The sequence below is a fragment of the Aulonocara stuartgranti genome, assembly GCF_965226115.1.
Source record: "Aulonocara stuartgranti genome assembly, chromosome: 8".
NCBI lineage: Eukaryota > Metazoa > Chordata > Actinopteri > Cichliformes > Cichlidae > Aulonocara > Aulonocara stuartgranti.
In genome coordinates, this window is record NC_138959.1 from 18,524,501 (window position 1) to 18,539,311 (window position 14,811).

Here is a 14,811-nt window from a genome sequence, read left to right on the forward strand (position 1 = left end):
ACTTACTGACAGAAACGTTCAGAATATCCTCAACAAGTCACCTCAGTATCACGGTCATCAGAAAGAACTGCGCTTCACTGACTCATCGACATGTATCCTAATCTTTTCACAGAGTTTTACAGCCTCTTCCAGAGTAAACAGATGTGGATGCTTCTCACCTAGCATCGACAGCTGAGATAAACAACAGGGTGGATCTGGTCTAAAGTCACGGAAGGAAATGGCTGCACAGAAACTAACACCATGGTACCTGAGTTTGACAAAAAACCATACATCATATAGCAGGAATACCATTGCCTCTACGTCAGCCATTCTTGTGTTGTGTTTGTGCCGCATACAAATGATGTGCGGGCTGAGATTGGTACTAGTCGGAAAGAGCTAATACTGTCATGATTATTATATTGAACTCAAACTACTGTAAGTGTTGCTCGACTGAATTTTGCAGAACCAACCTTTGGATGATTTTGCACAATTTCAAATGAAGTTCATGCCAATGTTTAGTTTGAATCTGCAGTAATAAACATGCACTTAAGGTGTGAGAAAGATAAGTTAGTTAAAAGTCAGTGTTACTGTTATAACTCAAAATAAACTCAAAACTCAGAACCTCCACCCTTTCCTCAGCACCTTCTTGTTAAATAAAGGGGGTGCTAATTCATTTATCGGCAACAGATGTAAACCCTGAGATGCAGACGTGTGCTGACTACATTAGTGCTTTTATTTTTATACCAAACTCACTCGCATTTTACTTAGGCAAGCATTTAAAAATGAAAAGAAAATAAGAGACTTCATGTATAAAACACTTCATAAAAACACGAGAAGAGTCTATCGTCCATGCACCGTGCATCGCAACTCTGACACCATTGGATGTGAGAGGACTGAGCCTGGAAGCTGCAGTGAGACTATGCAGGAACCAAAGCCAGTGAGAGGGAAACAAGACTTCCCTCTAGCTATGGCTTCCTGACTTGTTTATTTGCTAACTGGGTGGGTGGGGGTTTGGGGGAGAGGGTGAACATATGGTTTGCTAAAACATGGACTTGTAGTCGGGAGGCCAAGGCACCCTAAGGGATGGAGCTGACGGGCTTTGGTCCCTGTCTCCCTCAATTTCTCCCGCTTGGACAGCCAGAGCTGAACAGCCGTCCTCCAGGAGTCAGCAGCACTCTCTCTCTCTCTGCTGCCGCTGCTGCTCACACCCCTACACCCACCCTCAGTCAAACCCAGTCAAAGATGGTGAAGTGGGGGAAGTGAGGGGCCACTGGCTTTGGGGCCCTGGTTGCAGCTGAGAAACTGCCTGACACCATCCTCTTGTCCCTGGTCCCCGAGTGTGGTGCTGATCTGAGGCCTGTTGCTGAGGGACTACAAGTGCTGGTCCTTGCATGAGGACATGCTGGTGGTTTTGGGGTCCTCAGCATATATAATGATGTTCACTGTGCATCAGGTAACGGACGCCCTGGGAATTTGTCTGAAGTCGAAGGAGAGCGAGTCGACTGAGCGTGCTCAGGAGCTTCGGTTTTGGGAGTCTACGGTTGTCAGTGACCTACCAGCTACTGCAGCTTCTTATACAGATCACTGCACTGATATAGACAGTCACACACACTCATACACACACCCTCGAGGTCTATGTGTTTACGGACACACTCACTTGCCGGGATAAAGGCGCTAATATACACACATGGTCTCACACACCCTGCATTGATGATCGAGCATATGCACACACATACACTCCCTGTGGGTCAGTGACTTAATATGCACATTCTTGCACACACTCGAACCCACTGCTGTTTGATAGACACGCACGCACACTCGCGCACACACCCCCGGAGGTCGGCGCAGTGATGGACAGCAGTCCTGATGTGCTCTGACAGAATCGGCTGCTTCCTTTCATTTCCACTTGCTTTTCCCCCGTCAGGTGACACCCACAGGTGCCTTGGCGAGCGAGACCCGGCCTCCTGCGGGCGTGTTCGGTGGGGTGGGGGGGACGACAGAGACGACGAGTGAGGATTGAGGCACCAGCTGCTTCCCGGCGGTGTGAACTCCACCTCTCGTCACACTCAGAGATATATGAATGATAAACAGAGAATATCAGGCGTCAGCTGCATCTCGTTCCAAATGAATGCCCCCCAACACGCCCGTCGCGCTCGCTGATTCTGAGATGTCTCCGTCTGACGTTAAGGCTCAGAGAAGGGCACAGATATCTGCAGAGGAAAAAATCCAGAGAGTCATGACTGAACCTTGACATCTGCACTTTTCAGATATTAACTCAGCTCACATTCAAGGCTCCGTTTGTAATTTGGAAAGTGGCCAGCGTTCGTCTAGCGCCCCTGTGTATAATCAAGCTGAAAATGTCTCATTGTGTGCTCCCAGCACCGATCCCTGACCTACTGTGGGGGCGATTCACCTCTGAAAAGGACACTTGTCTGTCATGTTGTCAACACTTTGGATCTGGACTGTGGTTAATAAACAGCAGCCATCTAAAGGAGAATTAAATAAATAAAAAAAAAAAGATACTGCAATACTTCTATCAGCAATCGCATCATCATTAAACACAAGGCTCTGGTGTTAGCCATACATGCCCACACACAGATGATGTGATATCCTTTGGATCATAAGCTGTCTTCCCATTATTCTGGTTCAAGTTCGTCATCCAAAACATTGTTTTCAGAGCTGTGCAGGCTCTTTTAGATGTTTTCTGCCCTTCTTGTTCTTCAGTAGTTTCCAATGTTTTGCAACCGCCTCTCCATCGATGAAAGCATCTGATGATACAGCTACCACCCAGTAAATGTTTTTGACTTGGTTAGATGTTGTAACCATGCAAACATATCTGTAGTCATCCACTGTGGAAACTGCTTTTGAGCCTATGAAAATTGGGGACTCTATAACTTAATGGCTGAAATTGCTAAATAGTTATTGTAATGCTTTTGTTAAATCACTGGATTAAAGCTGAAAAAGGTCATAGCTCTGATCACATCTTCACTGTTTGACTTTAAATCCGCTGGGATTGTGTAGAGACAAATGGAGCTTTGCCTCGCAGTTATCAGCCCTGTTGTTTTGTTCATGTACTTTTTATTTATAGGTTGCTAAGAAACACTCGTCTTATTAGGCACACTACATTTGAGCCACATGCTCAGGTAGGCGCGTTTTAGTTTTAGATTGACCTTGAAATATTTTAAGGGTTTAATTCATTTGTTACATTTCTCGAAATCTGTCAAAAGCATGTTTAGACTAAAAACTGATATTGCTATATATATGGCAAATAGTAAATAGAGTTCACATACTCAATTTTAAAGCCGGCACACTGAATTTCTCTGAAAAGTCAGGAACGAATCAAGCGTAACATTCGACCACTAATATTTTCAGCTTTTTTGTAAAACAGTAAATTTGAAATTTCATGCTTAGAGACATTAGTTTTATTTTAGCATTACAAATATGATTTGGATTAAACAGAGCGAGCTTAACATTAATTATTAACAATTACAAAAACATAGAAAATTACAAATACTGTTAATTTACAGCAGTTGTGGCACAAACCTTGCATGGATGGTGGTCTAATAAATTTGTTAAGTGTTGTATATGGAATAATAATTTTGTCTAATTTTTCTTCAGACTGTAGAGATCATTTTAATTTGAGGTTTTTAATGAAAAAGTCCTCCTATGATTGGTGATATAACCAGCTGAATGGGTGTGGTCTTTCTCAGTTTGCCAGGTTTCTGGTTTGGTGATGGTGCACATCATCCCACAGTCAGGCTGCAATTCAAATATCCCGATATTTACAACTTCTCCAACTTCTCCCTTTGATAGCTTAAGCTCAGTTTTAAAGAAGTATATTATTGCAACAATGATGTAAGATCATTATTAGCATGTTAAAGAATACTGTTAAAATCATAATGAGGATTTTAAAATCAAAACATCCAGGATAAAGTAAGGCACCAAAGGCAGGGGGTTGTTTTGTCACTGTGGCTGTGTGTCAGTGCAGCTGGAAGTGGCTCTTGGAGCCTTTGAAAATGAGGGGAAAGAGGGGAGGGGTGGTGAATAATTGATAGTGGCTGAGAGCGATATGAGTTTAGTTAATGTGCCCAGCAGCGCAGGCTAAGAGAGGAGCTGTTAGCGATTTCACCTCAGGCCTAAAAACCCAGGCAGTGGAAAAAGCTTCAGCTTTATCCTGGGTAAGCGGTCGCTTTTTCATCTTTCCATCTTTATATATTTCTTTTTAGAGCACACAGTCCATCATGTGGGACAGCGGGCGTATGTGCGTTCTGTGTGTTTCTCTTAATTTGCATGGGTCTAAGTGTGCGTACGTTTGGAGGCATCTGCACAGCTGGATCTGGCTGGTAGCGGTGTTGTTGCAGCCCTCTGGTTCCTTTCTCTGAGTGGTAATAGAGTGCTGCTGTCAGCCTCCCCAGATGCTGCTCCATAAGGACCCTCAACTCGCCAGGAGACTTTCGTGTTCACACTGCGAGTATCGGCTTCTGCACGTTTCTATTTTCTCTGAAGATAAAACGCTGCAGTTTACAGTCAGACTTGAAGGAAGTTTGTAAATGAGCTGTACATATGTCAACTTTTCTGGTAATTTAGGAGCATGTGCAGCAAGTTTAATTAAAAAAAACAGAGTCTAGAATATAAATACTTACACTTAAGAAAACAAAAAGCAAGAACAAAACGACTAAAAGAATTAATTTCAGACGTTACAGCCTCTGAATCATTTGCAATCTTCAGACTAACAATCAAATGCAGTGCCATACTCAGTACTATATTTCTGAGCAGCACAAGACAAGGCCATGAGCCATTTTAAATTCATATCAAACTGTGGCTCAGTAAGTTCAAAATGCAGCACAATAATTTATTATTGGAAGTCTAATACTTGGAAATAACAGACGACAGAGTGCGGTGACAAAATGTTCCCATTGATTGGTGATTCTGCTGCTGCAAGTTTAGATTGCTAACTGAGTTATCCACAGCTTTACGTGAGAACATTTATACTTGTAACATCTCTTCAGATGAGTGATACTTCTCTGTGAACTGTTAACCTGCAGCCAATCTAACACTTTGAAACATGATCTTCTGGGAAAACATGCAAACTCAACCCTGGCGCACTTACTGTGGTGCCAAACAGGATAACAGTGTCTTTGTTTTTGATATTTGGTCTAATGTTAACTGCAGTTTTGTCACTGTAGTCCAAAAAAAGTTGTTTTTTCCATCTGTGATGATTTATATTTAGCTGTGTGGTTCTGTCATGGGGCCTTCACTCTCTTCCACAAGCATGCATGGACATCACAAGAGAACAGAGCAGCAGTGACGACACAGACACTACACTCCCAAAAGTGCTCATCTGTCTGCTTTTACATACATATAAACTTGAGTGATATCTGATTCTTAATCCATTAGGTTTAATATGATGTCCAAAAACTGCTTCAACTCTTCTAGGAAGGATTTTCACAAGTTTAGGAGTGTTTATGACTCTACTGCACAAGTATTGATGAATTTATTAACAATAGAGTATTACAATCGCCTCGATTTAATTATTCTTACTCTTATATCACACTAGTAAAACACTGAAAGTTTAGACCCTTTGGTAAATAAAAAAATCCCCTTTTCTGTCCTGTTACCTTTATTCTGAGTAATTTTGCATGCAACATTTATTATACACTCATGCAAAGGTGAAGCATTTAAACCTCTTTTAAAAAAAGAAAGTCAGTGAGATGCTAATAAGACACTGAGTGAAATGAAGAGGAAGGAGACAATTCTCGTTCTGCACATTTGAACTTAACAGGAGAAACTGACACTTTGTCCGAAGTGTTCCTGCAGTTGGAGTGAAATGCTTCCTTACTCTCTGGGAAAAAACAAGAAAAAACCCTGACATCTGCTCCCACGTGGCCACACTAAGAAGTGAGGGATCTTTGTTTCTCCTGCTTCTCTTCCTTCTCTAGTTCCTCCTCGTGTCACAGTGCACTCCTGTCGTTCCTCCTGATTTACCAGACATCCTCTTTCCCCTGCTGTCACATTTGGTACAGATGGTTAGGCTCTATGGAGTGGCCTGTCAGTCTCCATTTGGCCGTCTCTGTGTGACAGCAGGCCCGATGGCTCGTGAAGGGCCCCCGACTTTCCCGGCACACGGACACTGACATTTCTCAAAGGGGCTTGCGTGCATGCTTCCCACCCAGCCCGAAGAGAGAAATGAAGAACCTGAAGTCGACCCAAAGCCCGCCACAGGCTACGAGAGTCAGGGATGGATGGAGGAGGGAGAATGAAAAAGGGGTGAAGAGAGGAGACTGAGAAACTGGGATTAGATTTAGGAGAGGAGTGAGAATGTCCGCGTTTACATGCACAGACATGAATTCGAAGCTGTAAAAGCTCTTGAAAAGGTTTGAGCCGGCAGTATTTTTGCATATCCAAAAACCTGTTGATAACCAGCTCCTGTAGAAGTGGAGACTTTTGAGGTGAGAATGCAAACTGGTGGACAAACCTGACCCAAAACAGGCAAATCTAAATGTACTGTATACATGCCCAGAGGCTGCTCTGAAAACCCAAATCATGTCAGCATATCTCTCACCTGGAAAATACTGCAAACATCCTACTCTGGAATACATAAAAGGAGTACACTGTGTACACGGCTTTTATTAAACTGGGAATATGTGCACGCAAGCGTCATGTCTAAGTCACTGTTTGTGGATGAGATGCTGTAGCTCACACCACCCGTTCCCCGACACGCTGCACTGATCATCCTCAGCACAGGTTCCTTAAAAGAAGCTGGTGATGGAGGTAAAGACGGGTGATGCGGAAACAGCCACTAACCACTCCACAATACACACCTTTACCTCCACTGTGGACTTTAATGCTTAGTATACACAAGATAAGATGAAAAGAAGGAATATTTTCTGGTAACTTTTGATTATTAAAAATTAAAGGCTTATAATTAAAACCACAGATATTAGAATCAAGGAAGCTTAAACAATGTTTAAGTAAAAAGCCTAAAAATAGTTCATTCATAAGAGCTTTTTCTCATAATCCAACATAATAAAATACTGAATATCCAGAGTCAGCCTTAGAAGTCAGTCTTCTTAGTATTACGTATCAGTTATGGAGGATTTAACCCCCTCTGTCCTCTGTTATGTTGTAACAAGAAGCCATCACTAACCTAACCTTTGCCAGCATTGTGTAAATTGTTATATTGCATTCTGACTGCAAGGTGGAGACCACACTTGACAATCCAGAGAGGTGGAGAGGGGGGAAGCAAACAGGGTAGAGAGGGGGGGGGGAAGCTGCTGTATTGTAGCGCCTCGGGGTAATGCTCCCAGTCAATATATATCTCCACACTCGCTCCTGCGCTCCCATTTGAGCGGGACGCGCTGCCCTGCCGCTGCAGAGGAGTGACAGACAGCCACACCGGGACCTCACTTTAGGTATGAATGAATACGTTTCCTCCTTTCCTTTAAGAAGCAAGGTTTGTTTGTGAAGGCTGAGCGATATTTTAGAGGGAAGTTAAGCAGAGGCCTGTTTAAATGCTGCTTTTGTTTGCAGGGCAGAAATGTTTGATGCTGTTTTATGTCCTGCTGCATGCCTTTGTTTTTTTTAATTTTGAAAAAAAGTGAGCTTTGATGTCATTATTTATAGATTTAATTAAACTACATTACTATTTTGATTTAAAATGAGAATCTTTTATATATATGTATGTATTTTAATATTACTGGATAGATACATTTCTGTGGTGTTATAATGAATTATTGTCAGCTTATTTTAATTCATCATTTTAATTTCTATTAAATTTGGTTAAAAAAATTAAATGCAAATATATCAATATTACTTGATTTGTAAATTTACAGAAATTCATGTTTTTTTAAATCATAGAAGAAAGTCAACATAAAAATTTTCTTGTCTTCTTTTTTTTTTTTTTGAACTTTTTCTCAGAGGGAGTGACAGCTCACCCGGGCTATCATCTTAGGTAAAGTATTAAACTTAATGAATTTATTAAACACGAGAGCTTAAAAATAATTTCCCCTGCAGTCTTTGCGTGCATCGACTTCCTGTGCATTAAAAAAATAACCAAGTCCCTTTCTGCTGTCAGCGGTGTGGTTGCTGTAGCATGTAACTTGTCAAAGCTTTTAGTGTGGTGAGCCTCCTTAATTGCAACAATAGATGTTCAAGCTGTTAAGCTTGTTTGATCATAGTCCCTAAAAGCTTAAAACAAGACCACAGGGTTCAGATATGGGCAGCGGGGGGGCCAAAGAGCGCAGTCAGTGAGAGGAGAGCGGATAGCGGTGACCAGAAGAGGGGGGAAAAAAAAAAAATCTACTGTAAAAATGATTTTTATTGATTGGCTCGCAGCAGCAGCTGTTAGACTCCATTATGAGCCCAAAGCTCAGGTCAGACCCCCGGGGCGGACAAGTGAGCCAGTCAAATGGTCATCCACTAACGGGCCAGTTCTGGGGGTCCAGTTGGGAAAGTGGTGAGCAGCAGCCATCCTTTGTTAGCCTTCGTCTCATGGTCTCACAGATGATGATCCACGCCGTCACCTGTGTTTGCTTGGCTCTCCTTTGTTTCTAGTCTTGGAAGAGATCCGTGCATTAAAGAAAAAAGAGTTTGTGAAGTTTCTTTTTTCCTCAGCATGGACCCTGAACTTTACGTAGACTTTCATCTTTGAGAGTCCCGAGGAAAAAACGGCAAAATAAAAGCCCCCAAAGCAGAGTGTTTTAAACTGAGCACTAGCCTGCTTGCATCTTCTTTTTCACTGCAGGCTTCACCCAATGGCTTCGCTCGCAGTACAAAGAGATCACAAAGTTTCTGCAATTTCACAGATGGGGAAAAAATGTTTTTGAATTTATCTGAAAGGATTGGAATGAAGTGGTGTTAATTAAACTAAATTTTGAACTAATGAAATAACAAAAGATGAAGAGGAGCAAAAAAAGAGAGAGTGGAATAAGGGAAAAAAAAATTCTAAAGGGACTATTTGTTCTTAAATCCAAAAGACAAGCCTGCTTAACACATGCAGAAGAAAATTAAAAATAAAATTAATCAATAAATCTGCCTGTTTATTCATAAAACAAAGCATAATGTTTAAAAGTAGTGTAAAAGCTCAGTAATAATATTTAAAGGTGCTCAGGTTTAAAGGTTTTGTTGGCTTCTTTTGTAAGACATGTCTAACTGTAAATAAATATATGTATATTTTGATATTTTCCAATCAGAAGGAAATTCAATTCAATTAAATGCTACCTATTATAATCCCTGCTAATATTGCCTAACAAGTATGACCCCAGTCTAAATGTAGAGCTGGTAAGTCGAGGCAGTGGAACCTATGCACCGTGTCCTGACCCAGATCCCAGTCCTGGCACTAATGACGCCCTATAGGCATGATGCCAGGCTCTCATTAGGAATCGGGCCTCAAACCCCCAACTTCTCTCCTTCGCGTACCAGCACTGTGCAATCCCAGGCATGGCCGTGCGGTGCCTGTAGCCGGCCTTCGAGGGCCTGGCCCCAGAACTCAAGCAGGGCTGTGAATGCTGTGAGACCCCACTGCACAGGTGCAGAGTCCCCCGTGACAGCCCTCTTTGCCCCCAGCCCTGGGCCCTGCTAGTGCCTGGTACTGCACTGGAACTAATGAGTAGTGGCAGGTACAGTGAGAACAGAGCAGCGTGGGCCTCCCTGCAGTTAGGTTAGTGGCAACCCTCGGCTTGGGCAGAAAACAAATGTTCTCTCATAATACACATATGTGCATAATGGCATAAATCACCCTTCAGTGCACGCAGAACTTTACCTCTCATAGTTTGTTTTCTTACAGAAATGAAAACCGCATCCCTCCTTCTGACTCGCAGAGAACAAAACATCATATATACAGTCTGTGCTTTCATTCACGATCCACTCTCTTGTTTATTTCACAGGTACAGCTGCAATTTGACCAAGATGATGCTCTTCTTCATCGCCACCTACTCGCAAAATTAAGGAAAACCTCACAACAAATGAAATGTACTCTGAAGAAATATCTCAAAGTCTAGCTTGAATTGTCAAAATTTAAATCACACGCTCTTTAGAAATATCAAGACTCAACCATGTCCAAGGATGACACCTGCAAAGTCACGTCAGCCAGCAAACACAAGGAGCGCAAGCCGAAGAAGCCTCACTACATCCCCCGACCGTGGGGCAAACCCTACAACTACAAGTGCTTCCAGTGCCCCTTCACCTGCATGGAGAAGTCTCACCTGTACAACCATATGAAGTACAGCCTGTGCAAGAACTCTCTGTCCCTGCTTATAGAGTCAGATTGGCCGTATAAAAAGGGCAACATCCTGCACCCAGAGCAGCTCCGGCCCTTTCAGCAGGCCCATGGCCTGCACGCTCCCGGAAAGGATGAGCTAGAGCAGGTGATTCGCACTGAGGAAAGGCAGGGTCAGAGGAGGTCTGCAGAGGAGGATGGCGAGGGCAGAGACAGCCAGGGACCAGAAGATGAAGAGGGACGAGGAGAGGGGGTAGAGATCGCTGGGCTGATCAAAGAAAGCTCCGGTGATAGCGACAGAGGTGAAGCAGCAGAAAGCACTAGGAAGAAAACAAAACAGCCAGATTCAGAGCTCGATGACATGCTCTCTCTCGAAGATCAGTTTTTACGAGCCCGCTCTGTGGAGGTAGAGGCCCAACTGAGACATTATAAGCTATCAAAGACATGCCTAACAGCTCCCGGGTTACTGTCGGAGCAGTGGCGGCTGCTGGCATCCAGCCACACTAAAGCCAAAGCTGAAGGTCCTCAGCCTCGAGTAAATAATTCAATCCCCTGTTACCCCCCACCACCAAACCTGGTGGATTACCAGGACCCCACTGGGCTTAACCTTTCAGTGCTTGGGGTAGGTTATCCTATCAGCCCTGGCCTTTTCTCCTACATGAACTCAGCTATTCCCACCGCAGCCTCCGGTGTCACAGCCCAGACCCACGCACAGCTCGCCCAGCTCCCCTTCCTGGCCTCGGCCGCTCAGCTGATACACCCAGCTTCCAGCGCACACGCAGATCGAACTCTCATCCCCCCTCGACTATACTACCCCTTCCTGTGCGAGCACACATTCGGACAGGCATCCAGTCAGACCGACACCAGCAAGCCTCTCAAGACATCAACAAACACTCTAGAAGCAAGTCCTCTGTCCAGTTTCCAGCCCAAAGTCAATCTGTGGAAAGTGCCTGCTGTGAGGCCGGGATCTACCATCACTCCCGCTGGCTGGGTGTCACCTCAGAGAGACTCCCCTGATCAGGGCTACAGGCTGGGGGATAAACTGCAGGCTGCAGCCAAGGAAGGCAGAGCAAGCTGGGGTCTGAAGAGGGCAGGAGCTCCTTTAAGAAACCAAGAGGCCCCTGCGGAGAAGAAGCCAAACTTGGGCTTGACTTTAGACCTTCTGAAAAATATTCAAACTGCATCGACTCTTAATGTGGGGACAGACAAACTTCTCTTCTCTTCGGACAGGTAAACAGCTCAGAACTGTTTTTGTAATAAAATTGGTAGTAGTTGTGGTGTAGACCTCTTAGGAGTATTTATTTAACTCTTTTCTTTCACTCTTTCTTAGTTTGCAGGATGCTCATGTTCAAGGTCGGCCCACTGAGCTGTGGTACAACGATCCTCTCACCAGCCCCACCAGCGAAACATCTTCTCTCTCAACCTGTGGAAGACCCAACAGCCAGGACTCAGCTGCCGCCAGGACAATCGGGGCGTCTGAGTCAGTCGCTGCTCTGCTCGGTGACCTCTCCAAGGCGCTGCAGGAGTACCACGAGGCCGAGCGCAAAATCTCCCACCTAGAGAAGGAAGACCTTCCTGCCCAGAGACATCTCTGGGAGCACCTTAACAAAATCCGCAGCGAGCTTTCTCACATTCACCAGGCTTTGGAGCGAACAGCTCGGCAGAGCGATGGGCCTCTCGACCTGTCAGTAAAGAGGGACTCGACGGAGTCGATTGGCGATCAGAGCAGGAGGGAAGATGGGGGTCTTAAGGAAAACGCAACTGAGACAGAGGAGGAGGACGAGGAGCTCATAGAGAGAAGAGAGGACGAGGAGGACGAGAGCGCGAGGAAGGTGATAAGGGCTTCACTTGAGAGTCGTAAACAGTCGCTGGACATGCTGATCAAGATGAGTCAGGCGTCAGTGGTGAACACAGAGGTCCTGTCTCCTGGTGGCCTTGGCCTGAGGCCCAGTCCTGCTGAGGCTCTGTGGGCAAGCAGAACCACCAAGTGTGAGGCCGACTCCAGCGTCCTGCTCTGCCCCGACGGCCGATCAGTAGTGTTCACCGACATCTCCTCCTCTGCCAAACCCCCAAAGAGACCCCCATCCATACAGCGACTCGAAACCCACTGTCCTCCAAGCCCTTTAACAGCTACCGACAACTGAAACTCTGCTTGTTCCTCTGGCTGTAATATAACAGAACCCATCCAGCGGTTCACGTGTAGTTTTGTTTTTGGTTACTGGCATGCCTCAGACTTTCATCAGCTGGAAAAAAAAAGTCGCTGTGTTTCTCAGTTGTTCACAGAAACATTTTGCACCGTATAAAGTAAACAGAGAATGACTGAAAAATCTGGAGGATTTTTTTTCTGATACACTAAAGGACGTTTAGACATTTTAAAAATGTTACATCAGCATTTTTTTTTTTTTTTTTTTTTTTTTTAACAGGCGAATTTAAACAATTGTGCACATTAATGATCATGACAAGAGATAATCCTCTGAGCTGATTTGTAAATATTGTACTGAAAATAAATGTAATTAATGTAAAATGTTTTAAAGGCTAATGTTTTTATATGGATGATGTCGTGTTGGGCTGAAAATAAAATGGATTACACACACAAACACATCCATTCTTTTCAAAAACAGAGCAAAATAGGGGTTAAGACACATAAAATAATGAAAAATGGGAAGATTTTAATCAATATTTGCAAAGAAAAGGTACTAATTTGAACATTTTGCTGCACGGTGAGCAATCACAAAGCCAAATGCTATCATTGTAGTCTTTATCGATAGAAAGAAAAACAGGGGAGAAAAAAAAAGACAAATAGATCCAAAGAGGCACCGTGACCTGAATTTGCCTACGTTGTCCTAAAGGTGAAGCAGCTCCTAAAGCCAAAGCCCATCGGCTGGGTTACCTGTGCGACTACTAAGGTTGGCTGCGGGGCCGACCTCCACATAAACTAAACTTGAGACCTGTCTCCCCCGAGGACTGACGCAGAGAGCAGGGCTGCCCCACGTCTTTTAGCCCCGTCACCACCATCACACTCCAGACGCAGCAGCAAAGGTCAGCTGCCACGACCAGAAGAGCCACCGCTGGATGTTCGACCTCAAGAGGTCAGGCCAAAAATGACTGTCCGCTCATTTTAACAGCAAATTCAACATTTAGTCCCTGCAATATCACACGTTTTTTTCCTGCTAAAGAAAGAACAATAAGCTTTGAATTTATGTTTTCGTTTTCTGCAACAGACAGCCGACCCGCCCGGCCTTCACCCTATGGCAGCTGGGAAAGGTGGCTGAAGTGGATAAGCAGAAGGCGATGGGTGCATGGAAACTGTATGATTTGTCATTGCACTAACTAACAAGATGAAAAACAACAGTCCTCTTCTTCTATCTATTTTAGGTCTTATTCTTATAATTAGAATAGAATAGTTTTTTATTGTTGTTATACATATAAAGAAATTTAGACTAGATTTATATCTCTCCTATGAACATCAGAAAAAAAACAAATAGTTAAAGAAATCCCCATAAATACATAATAATAATAATAATGATAATAATAATAATAATAATAATAATGAATAGATTATTAAACCAGAGGCAATGATTATATAGGGTCGAATGAAGGTGCTGAAAGTCTTTATCAGTGCAAGGTAGTTTGTATTACTAAGAGTAGTAGAAGGAGAAAATGAAAGAATAATATAAATCTTTGATTTGTAGATTTTCTCCTTGGCTGGAAAAAAAATCCCTTTAATTTACAGAAAATTTCTGCAAAAGCATCCAGAAAAAAATCCACCCCTGTGAAATTAAATAATCTGGATGCTTCTTAGAAAAACATGCGTCTGTAGCCTGTTTGGGTGTTTTTTCTTTCTTGTTTCGGGAACAGTAAGAGCCAAGATGATAGCGCCCTCAAGTGGACAAAGCCAGATGAGCATCCCTGGGGTTAGTGCTGACAATACAAAGGAAAACAACACGAATGAATGAAAAGGCAGAAACTCACCGGGGTGATCTTTTGCACGACGTGGGTTATATTTCCTCAGACATCAGCCACAAGATAAAAGTGCGTTACCATCATCACAGATCAGCCACTGACTACATCACTGACTAGTTTGTACGTGACAACAAGAATGCAAAGAAAAGCTCTCTCATAGTGATGAACATCCGTTCGTGTTTAGCTGTTGGAGCCAATAAAGCTTGCTGCACCTTCAGATTTCTCAGGCCTGACCTCACTGCAGTCTTGAAGCAGCTGTGATGTCAAGATGCTGTGAGCTGTTGTGCTTCTGCTCAGCACCTCAGCCTGCTGTACTCTTGGCTTTAAATGCCCAGACAGAAGTCCTGTGGTGGCCAAACCGTGACTCTGTTAACCTCTGTGATCTTGTTAGCATCCTCCCTGACAACAAACTACAATCAACTTGTAGAAGAACAAGATCAGAGATCCCAGGTGAATCGCTTAGGCTGAAACACCTGGAGCAGAGCTAGAACCAGTTAGTTTCTCTAAAAGGTGGAGAATTCAGAGACCTGGACATCCTGGATGTTCTAAACCAACAACATCTCACACATCCACTACGATGCAAGTGCTCACCTATGAACCCTCCTTCTGATCCTTCCTGTGGTTCAGAAACTTGATTTGTCTCTCAACATGCT

At 43.7% G+C, this 14,811-nt stretch overlaps 1 protein-coding gene across 2 annotated transcripts; it reads left to right on the plus strand.

The window, feature by feature from the left end:
* The first annotated feature begins 6,697 nt into the window (after window positions 1-6,697).
* On the plus strand, window positions 6,698-13,631 carry prr35 (proline rich 35). Of its 2 annotated transcripts, XM_082543177.1 has the most exons (4): window positions 6,698-7,391; window positions 7,897-7,930; window positions 9,864-11,425; window positions 11,526-13,631. In XM_082543177.1, exons 3-4 carry the CDS (start codon window positions 10,032-10,034, stop codon window positions 12,337-12,339), a joined length of 2,208 nt encoding a protein of 735 aa, XP_082399303.1. In that variant the 5' UTR covers window positions 6,698-7,391; window positions 7,897-7,930; window positions 9,864-10,031; the 3' UTR covers window positions 12,340-13,631. The 2 variants fall into 2 exon arrangements, with proteins under 2 accessions (XP_082399303.1, XP_082399302.1); XM_082543176.1 differs by lacking the exon at window positions 6,698-7,391 and having other exon boundaries at window positions 7,630-7,930.
* Window positions 13,632-14,811: the final 1,180 nt, after the last annotated feature.